The following is an 18149-nucleotide window of genomic DNA, read 5'->3' as shown; positions in this document are numbered from 1 at the left end:
ATTTAAGAACCCTAAGTAAAATAGGTTTTGAAAACTCTAAGCCTAAAGGTTCTCGTAGGTCTCAAGCTGTGGCCGAGGATGGCCCTGACCTCCTGGGCCTGCCGCCTCTGCCGCCCCAGTGCTTAGGTAGGCCTTGTGCACGCTATGCGAGCACCTCCAGCTGTACTGTTTTATTTCTAGACAGCTTCTGTTTGTTAAGGTTTCCAAGCATGCACACGAGCCACAGGGCACATGTGGAGGCCAGCGGGTAACTTCTGAGTGTGTTCTCCTGTGGCACGTGGGTCTCAGGCCTTAAGCTTGGGTCATCAGGGTTGATGGCGACAGCCTTACTCACCGAGCCATCTTGCTGGCCCCACACTCTTGTAAAGTTCTGTATTAAGTAAAGGAAACACTTATTTTTCGAAACAAGACCAACTTCCTCGTTTGTAAACTATCTTCAGTTTTGTTTTGGGGTTCAACAATGTAGGGTTATCTTCATAATTTCATTTTCGTTTTCGTTTAGAGAAGCTTCCTGTAATGTCTTTGAGTTTAGAAGCCACTTCCAAAGCCGTCCCTAAAATCTGGCTTCTTACCACTGTCTTCAGTAGCACGCAAGTTAAGATAGAGGAACAGAGTAAGAGCAGGCAGGTGGGGCGGCGGTGGCGTCAGATCCCCATTTCCATGTGAACACAGGCTGTATGTACAACATACCACTTTCTCCTTGGATCTCAGGACTCCGAGCTTCCCAAAGCGCACGTGGAAAGGTGAGCACTGATAGGTGCCATCCTGCTGCCGCACCACAACAACGTCGATGCACCCGGACAAAGTGGCCTGGTTAATGCCCTTGTAGAGCTCCTTTACGGTGACGAGCACCTGCCCGGCCAGCTGCCCCACATAATTCATGGTTTGAGACTGTAAGAAAAAAAATGTGATGTCAGCACTGAATTTGACAACTAATAACAATGATCAAAAAACAAAAAAGAGTTTTGACTGAACATGCGCTCCGGGGCACCCATTCCTCTCCTGCTGCCGCCGCTATGCTCACATGGCTCTGCACAGGGACAGCGTCTCAGGCTGGGAGGCTGCGCATGTCCCACTTCCTCTCACACCCCAGGGTGGGGCCGACTGTCGTCACAGCCTGCACTGACTCCATCTCCCTCCACCAAAGCTCAGGGTGTCAACTACAGAAGCCTGATCCCCACAGCTGCCTCCTGCCGAGGTGGCCTGGGACCTACTGCATCCGCTCCGAGCACAGCAGCCAAGCAGCAAAGGTCCAGCGGATCAGCACCAGGAGAAACTAGAGGTTCACCTTCTCAAAGAAAGGGGTACAACTGACAGTTGAAATATTAAAGTTCAGACACATGCTGCATCTAACAAACTGGTGAGCTGCTCCTGGCCCAGCACGTGTTCATTAGGTTCTAGGGAAACTACTTCAGCACCTCAGTATAATCCAGGGGGACACATGCTTGTGTCCCACAATGTTCAGAGCATAAAGGGGGGTTTTGTTCCACAACTTCAACTCACTACTCAAGTCAGGATCACCAGAACTCCGCAATTCAAAGGAGGGAGGTACACCCCAACCTGGTTTTTCCTCCTACCCCCATTCTTCCACTGAAAAACCCAAACTACACCAAAACAAACCCCTGAGTCCTGCAGCTGCCAGCCCCCGTTGCAGCAGTGGAACACTCCATCACTTAGCAGACACCTTATGGTTATGTCAAAGCAAAATCCATGGACAGTGCTTCCCCTTGATGCTGGATCAGAGAATCCCTCCAGTTCCAGGCTAGTCCAGAAGTCAGCGTTTACCGGACTTCAGGAGTAACGCATATAAGCTATTAACCGTGCGCACAGTGGCATCTCTAAACAACCTTTGGTTGCCCTAAACTCAAAGTTCCATCTCTGCCAAGTTCTAGAGAGACATTCTGTGTTGTCAGGTGAGTCCTAGGTGGAACAGAGACAAAGTGCTGAGCCTCTGAGAGAATAGAGGGGCCCTGCCAGTTTCCATCTGTACATAAGCCAGCCTACCCTCCGGAGATGGGCAGGGCCTAGGGCAGCATAGAGTCTACTCAACAGTCTACGCAGAGACGAAGAGACGACTGTAAGCAGGGCCTAGCTGCTGAGCAGCCTCAGGCACGTACCTCTGGTCATATCCCTGGGTATTTAGGTAACCAAGGTTTCAAACTACACATAGCAAAGAGCTGTCTTTGAGCAATGTACACCAGCAATCAAATTTACTATGCTCTCCTAAGGAGGAGTCCTTTATAATTATGAAACAATTACAAATGGGTAGCTTTGGTTTTAGGATAGTTGATTTGGCTTTGACAGCAAGGCCATATCAAATATCAAGCACATATCAAATATCTAAATTTTGAAATTTTTATTTTTTTGAAACAGGGTCTCACTATGTAGTCCTGGTTGGCCTGAAACTCAAGAGGTAGACTAGGCTGCTCATGCCTGCCTCATGAACGGCGGGTAAACAGGCTGTGCACCCACACCTCGCTAATCTCTCTCTCCAAGGTCTCACTTTGTAGGCCTGGTTGGCCTAGAACTCGGACCATCCACTATTAGCCTCTCAAATGCCGGTATTACAAGTGTGTGGGAAAGAATAAGCCTTGTCACAGGTGGGAGCAATCTTGGCGGGCTTTACCCTTGGGGCACCCCATGAATACCTTGTGACAGACTGAGTGGAGCCATCCTGGGTCTGGAATTCAGGAAGCAGACCTGGGAACCCCACCTGGACTACTGTCTTTCTAATGGACCCTCACCGGGGGAAGAAGACAGTCCTTCCCACGTGACTCAGGGAGTTGGGGAAGAAAGAACAACAAAGTCAGCTGGGAGCAGAGGACCGGCTGGACCAGCACGCGGGCCAGAGAGACACCTAAGGACCCGTCCCGGAAGGTTCACTCTTTTGTCCCTTTAACCTCTTTCCTTCTTGTATAAGCTAGTTGGGTTGTATAATAAAGTTTAATTGCTAAAAAACAGAGTCAACACAACTGTGTGACACTATCTTTGACGATAATTACTTATTGAATGAAAGAATAAACGATCAAATGAACTACCACTCAGCAAGCTAGATGCATAAACAAGCTAAGAGGCATCACGCTGTGTCTAGCCAGGAGGACAGCTCCCTGAGAGTGCTCAGGAACCACCTCATACCTCCAGCGCGCGCTCGCGCTCTCTCTCTCTCTCTCTCTCTCTCTCTCTCTCTCTCTCTCTCTCTCTCTCTCTCCCTCTCTCTCTCTCTCCCCCAACCCCCCTTCCTTTCTTTCTCTTAGATGGTCTCACTATTAGTCCTGGTTGGCCTGGAATTTGTCACTATGAGGATGACTCACACAGATCCACTTGCCTCTGCCACCAGGCCTGGCTCATTGTATTTTTTTAAAAATATTTATTTATTTATTGTATATGAATGAGTGCTTTATCTGCAGAAGAGGGCATCAGATCACATTATAGATGGTTTTTGAGCCACCATGTGGTTGCTGGGAATTGAACTCAGGACCCCTGGAAGAGCAGGTGGCGCTCTTAACCACTGAGCCATCTCTCCAGCCCACTCATTGTATTTTTAAAATTAGTATTTCTGGATCAGGAGTTCAAGAACAGCCTAGAATACATGAACTCTTACCTCCAAGACACAAAATAACAAATTAACCAATCTTTCTACTGTGAGATCAGTGTAGATCTGCAGAGCTCTAAGAAAAAACATGGCTGGCTGTCCTCTCGCCCGAGTATCCTGGACTTGGGATGCACCAGCAAACATCACAACCAGGATGTCAACAGCGGCTCAGATAAGAACCAGAGCATGTCAGGCAGTGGTGGTGCACGCCCTTAATTCCACCACTCAGGAGGCTCTGAGTTTGAAGCCAGCCTGCTCTACAGAGTGAGTTCAAGACAGCCAGGGCTACAGAGAGACCTGGCCTGGGATGGAGTGGGCCATCAGCACAAGGACCCTGCTGCTCCACACAGCCACACACAGATCTCTCTTGCACTTCTCCTGCCCAGTCCTGGGCAACCGTTAGTAGGCTGTTTCTGAAGTGACTGCCATTTCAGGAAGGAAGTCACAGAAACAGCGCAGTAAAGCATGTGGCCTTCAGGGCCACCTTCTTGCCCTCATATTTTCCTGGTGATGTAACCAGATGGCCGTATCAATAATGCATTCTATTTGATTGTTACACAGTACTTCATGGTATAGACTTACATCAAAAATAAACAAACAACCTCTGTACTTGTTAAAGGACAAGTAACTGCAGTCTCTGGTCAGACAAAGCCCCATACAGGATGTGTGAACGTGGATTTTCATATATTAGAAGTACACGGAATGCAAACAAACTGCAGGCGCAGCTGTTTACAGGAGTCACACAGCTCCCATAACTGCTCTCCCACTCTACACTCCCACCAGCCTGTGCACAAGGTGACATTCTCTGGCATCTTCACACAATATGGCGTTACTATTTACTTAGCTATGGCAATATACAAAGCTTTGCATCTCTTTAGTAGCTAGCAACGCTCAACATCTTTTCATGTACTGTTCTGCCCCGCAAGGGTCTGACTTTGGCATCGAACAGCCCTGGTCTCAGTCAGAGGGAAGGAAACATATGCTGTTGTCCCCACGTCTGAAGTCACGGCTTACAACAGTTTTACGTTAAGATTGTCTCCAAAACTAGAACTGAGGTGACTTTCAGTTGGAGGTAGCTCCGTGCATCACCTTTTGCCAGGAAACGTTTCTCCGCCCCAGCACGCTCTGCATGCTCTCTGTCCTCCGGTCGCACACGGTCACAGCACGCTGCTTGGTCTGTTGCAGCACACAGCGGTGCTGTACCGCTGACCAACGAGGGTGACGCCAAAAGGAGTGTTACAGTTTGTAAAAGACCCTAACAGTGTAGACCTTTAAAAAAGAAACTGAGAATGGCCACTTTTAAGCATCTACATTCAGCCATAAACAACAAGCTTACAGCTTGCAATCCATAATTAAGTCTAACAACATCTATTCAGGACGATTTTAATTACTGTGGTTAAGAGAATGCCGCTATACATGAAAATCTATTGTGTAAAAGCTAGTTGCTAAATGTAGAAAAATACAGGCTGTCAAGACGCTTGTTTTCTCTTGGCAGATATGAAGCCATTGGGTTTATATTTTGTAGGCTATGAAAACAGAAATACATGGAAGCCCAGACTTTAACATGTACTAAACCCCAGAAATGGCCAGGAACAACTTGCTGCCTACACAGTGACTCTAGCAGCAGTGACTTTCACAGAGCTCACTCACCCAACTTAGACTTTATTTTGAGACAGTATTTCACAGTATGGTCTGGGCTGTCCTAGATGGAACTCACTATGCACACTACACCACCTTAAACTCACAGTCACCCACCTGCCTCTGCCTCCAGAGTGCTGGGATCGAAGGTGTGTACCACCATGCCTGGCCTTCTAGTACTTTAAGATCGAGAAACTGAACCTTCACACGTACTGGGAGACTTATGACGTGGATGCTTATGTGTACACGGAAGCCCTAACCTCTACAAGGAAGGTATTTGGAGCTGGAGATTTGTGGTGATCAGGGTTAGATGAGGTCATGAGTGTGAGCAGAGTGCCCCGCCCTCACTGGTGTCCTTACATGTAAAGACAAGAGGCAGAATTCTCTTTACTCTGCCATGTGAGGACACAGCAAGGCATTTACAAGCCACACTTTCTCCTCCCTTCTCTCTCTCCCTCCCGCCGCCTCAGACTTCAAGCCACCAGAATTGTAAGAAATAAATGTCTTTTGATTAATCCACATTCATTTAGGTCAGATACCATCCATGATTTTTTAAATTGTAGCCATCCTAAATGTCTTCTTAAATATGTTACATAGCTCTTCAGCTCTAAAATTAAGAGCTACAGAGACTACTTCCCCAAACAACTCTATTTTTTTATGGCACACAAGAAGTCACACTAAATACCGCTATCCTCCAATGACACAACTGCACCTCAGGGAGCTTTCTATGCAGTGACCTCTTATTATTACTCTGGGCTGTGACCCTTACTCATGTCAAGACCGACTTAGGTCTGTTTTTACTTTTACGACGAAACAGACAGTGCAGAGACAGTGCAGAGACAGTTACACTGCACACCTTCCTGCTTCTGCTTGGGTCTAGATTCCTGCCTCGGGGCCGGATTAAATCTGAGGCGCTCCCAAGAAAGTGAGATACTGACTACTAACCTAGAAACGGAAGCAATCAGCGGTCTGTCAGTGACTTAAACACTAGAGTTCAAACAGCCCTTCAACACAGAACTCAATGGGTTCAATAGTTCTTCACGCCGGAAATACAAGAGTGATCACTGCCAGATCTTTTAATCAAATATTTTAAATAGAGGAGTGCAAATCCTAGTGAGCAGAGTGTGGGGAGCTGGATGGGCACGGCCTCCCAGAGCCTCCCATGGTGGCGGTGTGTGAGCAGCTCTGTGGACAGAGCTCTGTGAGCTCACCACCCTCGCTCGCTTGCTCGCTGCAGTTTACGCTCTCTGCTTTGTGCTTGTGTGTTGGCATCTCCCAGCCGCGATGGGCCCGGAACTGGGAGCCCAAATAAACTCTCTGTTCTATCAGCTGCCTTGGTCATGGTGTTTTATCACCACAGCAGGAAAGTAACTGATACAGAGACTAAATCGTACTTGTTAAGTTCAATATAACTTAAAGATGGCTTAGCATTTATGAAACGAAAACAGGTGTTTATAAGCAACATACTATAAGAAAGTTCAGGTGCGCATTCTACAGAAGCTATCAAATTTGTCTTAAGGAGGTATTGTTCCATTATCCTTAAAGAACAGAGTTACCCAAGACAGGATCTAGCCAATGAAACAAGCTAAGTACAAAAATGCATGGGTTCTGAAACGCTCCAAGTATACCCTGAGTTGGGAGCTGCCTCTGCACGCCACTGACCCTGGCGAGCTGCATCCCTCTGCACGCCACTGACAGTGGCCGGCTGCATCCCTCTCGAGGGCACAGCGCGGCTGTCATGCATCTTCACCTCACGAGCGCGGTCGTCACTGGTCTTACTTCACCTCTCTCACTAATATGCGTGACCAGGGCTATATTATTCTTATTTACATAAGAGAACTGAGGCTCGGAAGCAGCCAAGGCCAAAAGCACAAGTGGCAAGGAGGACAGTCAGGCAAGTCTGAGTCAGAGCTCGAGTCCCTGGAAGCATCTCTAAGCTTCACGTTGGCCGGAGGAACCACGATACAAGCTTTACTCAAATTCCCAGATTTCTCAGTGCGGATGATCTGTTTTCAGCAATTTAACTGTAACGTTTTATTTAGTTTTATTTGGCCACAAAAACATGAGATTATAATTAGCCCAAAGCTGCCATCCCTACTCTGAGTGCTGCCAGTTGGTCCCAGGCAGCAGTGGCTACCGACACTCCCGCTGGAAACAGCCCCCGGTGAGGGGAACTGCCTGAGAGCATCACCATGGTCACAAGGGACAGGGAGAGATTGCTTTATTCTGTCTTAACCTTCTGCTCACAGATGTGACAAACATGCTCAGAGCGAAGAGATGTCTAGCTACTCCAGGACACAGACACCAGGACCCTTGTCTAGTGACACACCTTGCTTCTGTCTGCGCTCCCAGCCTTACAGCTTCAGGACTCCTCAAGGGTGCACTTTTTAAACAACTTCACAGCACACCTCACACGGCCTTCCAAAATACAACACACAGGGGCTGGAGAGATGGCTCAGCCCTTAAAGGCTAGGCTCACAGCCGAAAGCGTAAGAAACACAACACAGGCCTGCAAAGCCAGCACCACTCATTTCTGAGACAAACAACACGCTGAGGGCTAAACCTACCGTGTGCTAAATCCTGACATTATTCTCCAACAGTCCCAGGATACTAGAGATACGAATACTTTATGAACGGTGAGGGCGAGTGGAGCAAGGGGCAGTGGTGCCCAGAGCAACATCTGCTGCAGCGCCCATGTGGCCTCTCCCGGACTGGCCGCAGTCAGCCGAGGACCTTCCTACAGCCTGTGTGGACCAATGAAGATGCTTCATAACATGTCTAGTGTCCCAGCCACTGTGGTGAGGACAGCAGAGGAGGAGGAAGTGGCAAGCTGGACAGAAAGGAGTGCAGCCCCACAGAGGACAGACAGACAGACAGAGCGAGCCTGGCTTCCTGGGAGGAGCTGCCTCCAAGTCATTTCTCCCTCACAACAAGTGCCAGTTTGTTTTTCCAATGTTCATTATTTTATAAAACAAGAAACAGGAACAGCACAAGGACCATCCAAGCCCACCCCACCCCACCCCACGTACCCCAAGGGCTACCACAGAACAGACGTCCAAGTCACTTACTCTCCTGGAATCAAGACTGCACAACACACACACTTGGCTGCGTATGTAGAAGCCAGTGCTCCTGACCCTCACGAGCTCCCAGGCCCTCTCCTGCCGTGCAGCATGGTGTGACTGAGTGCGCCTCTCTTTTGCTACAGGAAACACTCACTGTGCACAGCATCTGTAAATTAAGCCCAGTGTCTTCCAGCAACTTCCTGAACAAAAACTTCAAGACAAACATTTCTGCCACAATGAAAAGGAAGTTTGTAGAAGCCTTACGCAAGACAAGTGCTTCTAGTAAACCCTGCATGTTTAACTCTGAAACACCCATGTGTAGCAACTGTAATTCCTTTAAGACACACATTAGATTTGTAGTCAGTAACCAAATATCGGCTCTACCTGCCTGTTGCTGGCGAATGCTAATTTTTCAGTTAAAACCTGAGAGCCTCCTTCTTACCAAGTCCTTGAGATTCAAAGAGATGCCCCCATGCACACATGAGCGCGCACACACACACACACACACACAACGGCCTTCATCCACCAAGAGAACAAGACAAATGCTGTCTCAGCTTACAGTGTGTACTGGGATAATGCTTTTGTAATGGTCATATTTCCCTTTAATGGTGGTGGGATCAAACCTAGCAACCTCTGGGCAGTAGAGCCTCAAGCCTTTAGTCCCAGCACTCAGGAAGGCAGAGACAGGACGATCTTTGTGTGTTCGATGCTGGCCTGGCCTATAGAGTGAATCCCAGGACAGCCAATGCTACATAGAGAAACTGTCTCGAAACAAAACAAAACAAAAAAACTCAAAAAACAAACAAAAACCCAAACCAACCAAACAAAAAACCCTAGCAATCAAGTATTCAATGTTAAGTGCTCTGCCACTGAGCCACACTGCCAGTCCCTTTACTGACTTTGATTTAGTTTTTTTGTTGTTTTGGTTTTTCTAGACAGGGTTCCCCTGTGTAGCCCTTGCTGTCCTGGAACTCACTCTGCAATCCTTGAACTCAGAGACCCACCTACGTCTGCCTCCCAAATACTGGGATTAAAGGCATGCACCACCACTGCCCAGCCCTTTACTGACTTTTAAGAAGACCAGAGAAGAGAAAAGAAATATCTATTTGGGAGAATCAAGAAAGGGTCAGGATGCAAAAAATACTTGCTCTAGGTATAGAAATAAGTCTGAGGGACCACATGGGGGGCGGGGACCCTGGCTGGTAATTCTGGGCAGGCACAACAGTGTAGTATGTGGTCAAGCAACGAAGACTGAAGGGCACACATGAGCTGACACAACCTCAGCTCCAGGACAAGTGCATCCCATGGGTGCCAGATGCTATCTGGATGGTGCCAGCAGATCACACAGAGAGATGTTCCAGGGGACAGAAGCAGGAGCCAGGAGCCAGGCACACACCTACAACCTCAGAATTCTGGAAGGAGCAGCAGTAAGATAGGAATTCTAGGTCATTCTTGGGAGACACAGCATGAGGCCCTGTCTAGCTCTAAGGTGGAGGGAACTGCAGCCTGTCAGAGGTGAGGCTGGCTGGGGCAGACACTAAGCAAAGAAGCAGCACCTCCACAGGGCTGGATGCAGTGAGCATGGCTCAGGGACCTCGACAGGGCTGGATGCAGTGAGCATGGCTCAGGGACCTCAACAGGGCTGGATGCAGTGAGCATGGCTCAGTGACCTTGACAGGGCTGGATGCAGTGAGCATGGCTCAGTGACCTTGACAGGGCTGGATGCAGTGAGCATGGCTCAGGGACCTCGACAGGGTTGGATGCAGTGAGCATCGCTGAATGATGAACAGCAAAGAGCAGATGTCGCAAGGAACTTCCCGTTACAGTTTGATTTAAAGAACGTTATTACTATACATGATCAAAACATTTACCACTTTCTAAAATGGAAGTTTCCTTCAATTACAAAAGCTCTTATTAACTAGTTATGAAGATAAGCCAGTTAGGGAATTAGTCTCAGGTGAGAGAGAGCTAAGGGTCTCCACTAATCTTTGCTACACCTGCAATTAATCTGTCAAAAAACTAACTAATGACACATTCAGCTGTTCTGTGCCTTTATCACAGGGGACTTTTAGAATCTTTGATCTGGTGTCTGAGACACCAAATGCTCCTCCCAGGAAGAGATGAGCTGTGGGGAGCCCGGAAGACATCAACTCCTCCTAGCTCCACTCGAGGGAAGGAAGCAAGGATTTTCCCTGAGTCTCTGTTTCTCAGGGTGGTTGTTGGACCATCTGCAGAAGAATCAAGCCTGAGCAGCTGAGAGTTATGTGCTCCTGGTCAGGCCCCTACTGAGCTGCAGTGGGCCTCGGAGGTCAGTTACGGTTCTGACCAACATGAGGCTCAGAAATTCCTGTGCTTGTGACGGCTGCAGTCCTGCCCTCTAAGGCTTACTCTGGAGTTCAGTGTCTCACTGAAACCTCAGTGGGGCTGACCTCAATATTTTATGACAAATGAAACTCGTGTGTTTGTGAGTACAGTGTGCACATATGCAGTGGCCAGAGGTGTCATTCCTTATCTTCTACCTAATTTAAGACAGTTTCTCCCATTCGCTGCTGTTCATGTCAGGCTGACAGGTCCATGCACTTCTCAAGACTCTTCTGTTTCTGCCTCTCATCTCGCCATAAGAGTCCTCGGATTACAAACATGTGTGCTTATGTCTTTTTATGTAGGTTGAGTAAAGTTCAAACCTGGGTCCTCACACTTGCAAGACAAGTGTTTTACACACTGAGCCATCTCCCCAGCAAAAGAAGTAAGAGTTTAAAAGAACACAATGCAACGGCTGAATTAGAAATAAAAGGCCAACCTCAGGGAGTGTTTTATGAGTGATGAAATCACTGTAATTCGGGGAGCCAGCCCTATTTTTACTTACTTTAAATCCATAGAGTACAGCTTAAACATTCATCGGTGTACCAGAGTGGTTTCTTTAGTAACCAAATTTGGAATAGAGCAGAAAAAAACTGTATGTTTATTCTTGAACATATCTTTAGATTTCAAAATAATGAGTAGATTCTAGCACGGCAAGCAGCGTAGGAGAGGGGTTGTCACCCCACAACACTAACATGGCAAGCAGCGTAGGAGAGGGGTTATCAACTCCGGCCTCCCCTCCCACAACACGGACATGACCAGACCTGTTTATGTCGTCATAGCACCGTACAATCAAGCTCTGTCCCTATGTTGTCACCCATCTCTCTCATTTCCATCTGTAGAACAATGTCTTATAATGAAGCTCCGATAATGCAGTTCAGAATACCCAGTCGTCATGCCCACTGTATGAGGTGTGCACAGGAGATCTAACGGGTGAAGGCAAATAGGAGGAAATGTAAGTAAGAAGTAAATTACCAGGAAATGTAATGTTTTAAGATTTCAAAAGCTATCAAACCATTATTAAGTCAACCTATGGAGTGATTATCTGCATAGGAAAATCTTCAGCTAAATGTTTATATTGACTTTGTTCTGAAATACAATTTTAAGATTTCAAATAGTTGTACTTTGGACTATTCAAAATAGACTTTACATACAGTAACATTCATTCTTTCATAGTATATAGTTCTCTGTGCTTTAAGAAAAGATGTCTGAAATGTATTTGTGTATGTGTGTCTGCATGGAGGCCAGGAGATGTGTCAGGTATTACATGGGTGCTAGGGTGTGTGCATTTTAAGTAAGCACCTGTATAATCATAGCAATCAAGGCACAGAACAATCAGACTGCCCCTCCTCCAAGTCCTCCACTGCCCCGTGTGCTGAGCCCTGCTCCTCCAGCTCCCAGTTTTCTGTCCATAGTGTTGTCTTCTCCTGACTGTACAAACAAAATTATGTAATATACAGTGACTTCTTACATTCATCACAATGAATCTAAGATTCTTTTCTAAGAGTGTGATATGTATTAGTAGTGGTTTCTTTTGGTTTTGTTGTTGTTGTTATGGGATTTTGTTTTATTGGTTTGGTTTTAGAGACAGGACCTCACTATGTAGTTTTACCTGGACTCAGCGTTACTATGTAGACCAGGTTGGCCTAGAAATCACAACAGAGATCCACCTGCCTCTGTGTCTTGAGTGCTGGGATTAAAGGTGAGCACCACCATGCTCAGCTAGTAGTTTGTATTATTCTGTGGTACAAATGTATTCTAGTTTATCCTTTCACCCTGGGTGTTCTTCATTCTGGACAATTACAAGGCAAAGCTAACACAAATATTTGTGTATAGTATTTTATTTGGTTAAACACACAGGAATGGGAATTGTACTGCTTAGATGTAGTTGTGAAAATCTGTTTTTGCAGCTATTATTTTTAAGATTTCCTCAATGTGCTCAGAGGAGTCACTGTTTAAAGAAATCTCCTGTTTTACAGTGAGATATGCACTGATGCTCAAAGCACAGACCTACTTTATTTACTCACAGATATCCCTGACTCCACATGTGACCCAAGGTGCTTTAACTTCACCTCTCCAAATGAGTATTTAGCCCTCAGCATTGGACAAAGCATACACTACGGACTGTGTCAGGTATGACAACCAGGGCCCAGAGAGGACAGGCCTCCTTCCTCAAGTCAAGCGGCTACTCAGAAGTAGCCCACTCAGGTCTCCTGGCACGCCATTGTCTTCTCACCTTATCTAGGGACTTTCAGAGACATATGCACATGAAGAAATTTCGAAAGGCTTTAGAAGGCCATGAATGGGCTGTGGCGGTGCACACCTTCAGGTCCAGAACTCGGGAGGCAGAAGCAGGAGGATCTCTTTGAGTTCAAGGCCAGCCTGGTCTACACCAAGTGAGTTCCAGGACAGCCAGAGAAACCCTGTCTTGAACTACCCGCTACACCACACACACACACACACACACAAACCCAAAGGCCATCATGATTCTCCACATGCTAGCATAAGACAGGCTTTTATTACCAGTAGACTTTGATATAATGTTATGGTCAGAAATATATGCTGTAAGGGGTAAGTTCTTACCCCCTCGTCCCAATTTTAAACAGTCAACTGCATCATGATAATTGTACAACTAACCTATATTTGGTAGTGACCATTAATAATCATAAGATCTCTAAAATAAACACAGAAGTCTGATCTTTTGGCTTCCACATGAAGTACCCAATTTTAGTAACTTGTTATAGAAATCATACCATCTACCTCAGGATGGTTTGCAAATACACTGGTGGCGCAATGTGCAATCTCCTTGGATGCACCCCTCTCTCCTGGAGGTTCCTCCTATTTACACACTAACCTCTAACTCAAGAATTAATAGGACTCATTTAGAGTCAACAGTCTCCTGGACCAACAACCTCTGTGAATATTAGACTGTACCAGGCTGTACTGTGACTATAAATGAGGCTAATACTCATGTAGATTGTAGGGCCAGGGAAAGGTATGTTAAGCCTCATTCATCTTCCTTCCTTCCGTTTTCCTGCCTTCTCCCATCCCCTTAAAAAGATCCTTAGTCAAATACTACAGCTAAGTGAAGCTGACGCTGAGAAACTGTACCACAGAGTCAGTTCTCTAGGCTGAAGGTCTTTCCGTGCATCTGATGGTAACTGGGTAAAGCTCAGATGGCATTAGCCACACCAATTACACTGGGTCTAAAGGGCATCACGGCACTTCTACAAAGAAAGCAGCTGTTCACACTGCAGGCCCCAAGTACAGTGACAGTCTCAACAGCTCCAGGCTGAGGACTTCCTTGTCAGTAAGTCTGATAGAACAGAATCTGCTTTAGAAGGAAAACCACACTTTCAATTAAAATAAATTTGGTTTTAGTGACATTCTAAGTTTGTCATTTGTTTAGGTGAAAGAGATTAACTGAGGGCACATGGCAAGCAGAGAGAATTCTGAAATAGAAAAAGTGTGTGTGTGCATGTGTGTGTGTGCGTGCGCGTGTGTGTAAGATGCATACTAAAACCAAATCAAAACCCAATTCCTGGTCTCCCTACTGCTTCCGTTTGTTCATATATGCGAGGAAAGTGCAGCAGGGCTTAGCAGGGATCCACGTCCTGTGTTCTGGCCCTGGCTGCACACAGAGACCCCCGAGGAGTCCCCAGGACCAGCATACAACCCCAAATGTCAGTTTATTTCAAGTTGATGACCAGAGGCAAGCTATCATCAAGTCCCAAAGTTGAAGGTGACACTTGATGCTTTTTTTCTGCTTTATTGGCCTTGAAGGCATTTTTTCCAATATAATTTCAATCATGACTGAGAATTGGTCTGGTCTTTAACAGCTATGTGCTGTGCTGTTAGCACATAAGAATACAGGACACCAGGCGACCTCTACAATCCCAGCCCTCGTGCCCTTGATGAGATCTGCTTGTTTGCAGGTCACTTTGTGCTTGTGATTACACAACCCTCTCTTTGGGTTTACCAGGTTCACTTTAGGGGGACTGTTCTTTTCTTTCTGTTTGTTTTTCATTTTGAGACAGTTTTACCTTTAGCCCAGGCTGGCCTCGAACTCCCCACCCATCCTCTTCTGTCTCTTTAGCCTAAGAGCCATCGTACTTGGAGATGCTCACACCACACAAACAGACTACTGGGTGAGCTAAGACGGCCCACCAGCAGCGCCAGGGACAAGGGTGATGGCTTCACAGAGCCAACATTGGCAGGACTATGACTTACGTAAGAAATTTAGATAGCCTCTCTGGAATACAAAATAGGGTTCGAGGAAGAAGAAAAAAAAGTTCTACAATAAAATATGAAACAATGAAAAATAACAAAACTTGCCGTTTCAATTAGGTAAAAGCAACTCTATAGTTTTCTTTTTCAGAACTGGGTGGCTTTTGTAATTCAGTAGAACTGGGTTAGAATACACAAATGGTATAAAATAAACGCAGGGTGAAAAATTTAACTTTAGACCCTTTAAAGAGCTGTGTCCAATTCCTTCAAGACCAACCCAGCAGCCTGAGGTTCTATCAAAGCATACTTTGTGTAGATATTCTAGAACCCTCTCTCAGATGCAAGCCAACACCCAGCACTCCTCCTGAAACACAAGGGACCGAAGTGGAGGAGAAAAGCCATAGAGCTTCAGCTCACTGTGTCACCAGCTGCAGAGAGTGGAGCGAAGACCTCACTTTAAAAATGGAACTCCAAACCCACTTAGCAAATTTAGTAGCCAGGAAAAACGAGGCCTCTTCTTGCCTTACTATCCTTCTGTCTGATTCAGTACTTAAAGCTCTGGTTAGTTTAAAAGTCAGGATTCTTTCATGCACGCACCCATGTTCGTTTCGAAAGTCAAACTCTTAGATAATCATTAGAGCTTATGAAGCAGATCTCACATCTGGCATGCCAGCCACTGGGCACTCAGAACACTCTGCTGGGAGAGGTCATGACTCAGGGACCATCAGTGACACAGAGGAGCTGTTAAGAAAGCGCAGCCTCAGCAAACATCTTTGCCTTCCCTTTGAAAACACCAGCAGCAGGACCTCAAAGAACGGAAAGAGGTGGTCTAGTCTGCATGTGCTGCTGCTAAATGGTTCAGAAATATCTCCACTGACCTTTAAGACAAACGTGCACAAATGCACACGCACATACCCTTTACATTACAACAGACTTCAAAATAAAATCACCTCCCACAGAAGCACCTGCCTTATATTCCTATTTAAGCACTGTTGTTACTAGTAACTGAAAAGTCTGCACATGGACACCGTGACCCCTAACCCAAGAACAAGTATCACACCATATATGGCAAAACTTTCAAGGCAACATAAGTATTCTTATACCTTTAAAACTAAAAGGTTTCAGAAATAATGTTTTGGGTTTTTTTGTTTGTTTGTTTGTTTTGTTTGTTTGGTTTTTTTGGTTGTTGTTGACTTCATGCTGACTTTCATAAAATATTCAACCTTACTTTGCTTTAAAAAAAAAAAAAAAGTAACCAATGTAATTTAAATTCAGTGAGAAGACACAACATCAGTACTTTCATGTGGAACTCCAGAATATCTGAATGTAAAATTATTTAGCCTCTACCTTGCTTTAAAATAAGCATGTAAGCCGGGCTTAGTGTAAGGCTGTTATCCCCACACTCAGGAGCGCTGCAACAGGAGGGTTGTAAGTTCAAGGCCGGCCTACGCAACAGGAGGGCTGTAAGTTCAAGGCCAGCCTCTGGAACAACCAGCGTGAGCAACATACCAAGACCCATAACAAACAAAGACAAAGACAAATAATTAAAGTAGTACTTAAACACATTATTTTTCTAAGGTTCCACAAGCAGAGTCAAATGATATTATCATTATGTCACCTAACTGCTTTTTTAAAGCAGAATTTTAGAACTCAAACTTAGAAGAAGCTATGTTCTACTTTGTACTTTCTAGCAAGAAAAAACTAAATTTTAAAAATTCAGACAACCCACCCCTTCAACATTTCAAGTGTATTTTTGTTTGTTTATAGTCCTAAAAGGGAAAGCCTACAGTCATTTTTTTGTATCACATACCCAAACAAAACACCAGTTTTAAAATACTAGCTTAGCCTTTCAGGAGATTTGGTCAGGACAATAAAAACCATAAAACTTAAGTGACTTCTAATCCATCAACAACCACGCTAAGATGCAAGGACAGAACTCAACACATTAGTCTGAAATCTAGTCCTAGACAAGTTCTCGGCTTAAAGGAAGACATTTATTGGTTATTAAATAACAAACAGGTAGATAGCAGAAAGGCAAGGACAAGTGCAGGCATCGTAAATAAAGAAAGAACATTTCTGTTCTACGTAACACTCTGAAATTAGAAAGGTGCCACAACAATACGTTTCCAAACAAAGGGCACTCACCACTGTTACTTAGTGGGTGCCATTCCTTCTCAGCCATGCAGACTGCTCCTCAAGCAAGGAGAGGGAGGCGTGGATGAATAGAACTCACCAGAATGCCAGGAGGGGCCTTGCCACGGTAAACACCTGCAGGGTTGCTTAGTGAGCTTCCCTCAACCTTCTCCTCATCCTCACTGTTATCTTCTAGGTAAAACATCTTAAAACTGAAGCAGCTTTTTAAGCATGACTCTACAGAGGTGAAGGCACCAACGAACAAAAAGTTATTCTGTGGACAACCAAGAGCTGACTGCCACAGACAGGGACATAGTGAAAACTGAAAGCAAACAGGTCTTTTAAAAAAAAAAAAAAAAAAAAAAAAAGCAATGCACACACAACTTTACCAATGAGATTTGCTCCGAACGCCTCAGCCCCGTCTCTCCAAAGAAGATAAGCCAGGGCACGGGCAGGCTGCCATATGTTTACACTGATAGGTCCTGAGTCCTGCCCAATCACAAGATGGCCAACCACAGCTTCCAGCACACGCAACAGGGACTGAGTTAATGAGTCCTTAAGCCGTCACATCTTCACTTGCAGACGTAACAGCAGCCACACACAGGAGGGAAACTCATGTCACAAGTAAAGGACACGACTGACACATGCTTAGACGGCATCGCTGCTACCATAGTCCAGCTACGAAGTATTTTCACTTCATTAAACTGGCATGACCCAGTCTTTCTCAAAAATCTGGGCCATACCCTGGCTCAGCGCTCTATAAAGACCAAAACTAGACTTGAAGAGTGTGACAAAGTAACACGCAATTCCTACTGTTTCCTTGCCAGCTCTCAGGACAGCACTACAGCGCAGCCTCAGACTTTTCTAAAACCCTGAGACACATCACACACATGGACGAGATACATGTAAACTATACTTGATTTATAAGTTAAAACATGTATTAGAGCCACTTTCTAAGACTCTGCAGTTCATCACAAATAGCCTCCAGCCACCATGTGCCTACTGAATTTGCAAGCAGGTTAGTACTAAATGCTATAACAAGCTGTAAGTGAAGACTGCCACTGGATTTGGAAGACTTGGTATGAAAATGGTGAAGAAGTTGTGATGTGTACGTTGAAATGATAGTCTATATTCTG

At 45.6% G+C, this 18149-nt stretch overlaps 1 protein-coding gene across 1 annotated transcript in view; it reads right to left on the bottom strand.

Moving 5' to 3' along the window:
• The window catches only part of LOC127186345 (phosphatidate phosphatase LPIN2), a 52783-nt gene extending 35443 nt beyond the window's left edge, over positions 1 to 17340 (bottom strand). Inside the window, exons 1-2 of the mRNA XM_051142757.1 lie at positions 17114 to 17340; positions 691 to 891 (exon numbers count right to left, since the gene is read on the bottom strand). Coding sequence (XP_050998714.1) covers positions 691 to 891; positions 17114 to 17218 — 306 coding nt within the window. The 5' untranslated portion in view covers positions 17219 to 17340. The remainder of the gene's footprint in view (positions 1 to 690; positions 892 to 17113) is intronic.
• Between the last annotated feature and the right edge of the window lie 809 nt (positions 17341 to 18149).

The sequence above is a fragment of the Acomys russatus genome, unplaced genomic scaffold (genome assembly GCF_903995435.1).
Source record: "Acomys russatus unplaced genomic scaffold, mAcoRus1.1, whole genome shotgun sequence".
NCBI classification, from domain to species: domain Eukaryota; kingdom Metazoa; phylum Chordata; class Mammalia; order Rodentia; family Muridae; genus Acomys; species Acomys russatus.
Note: the sequence above shows the minus strand (reverse complement) of the source record. Positions and strands in the feature narration are given on the sequence as shown.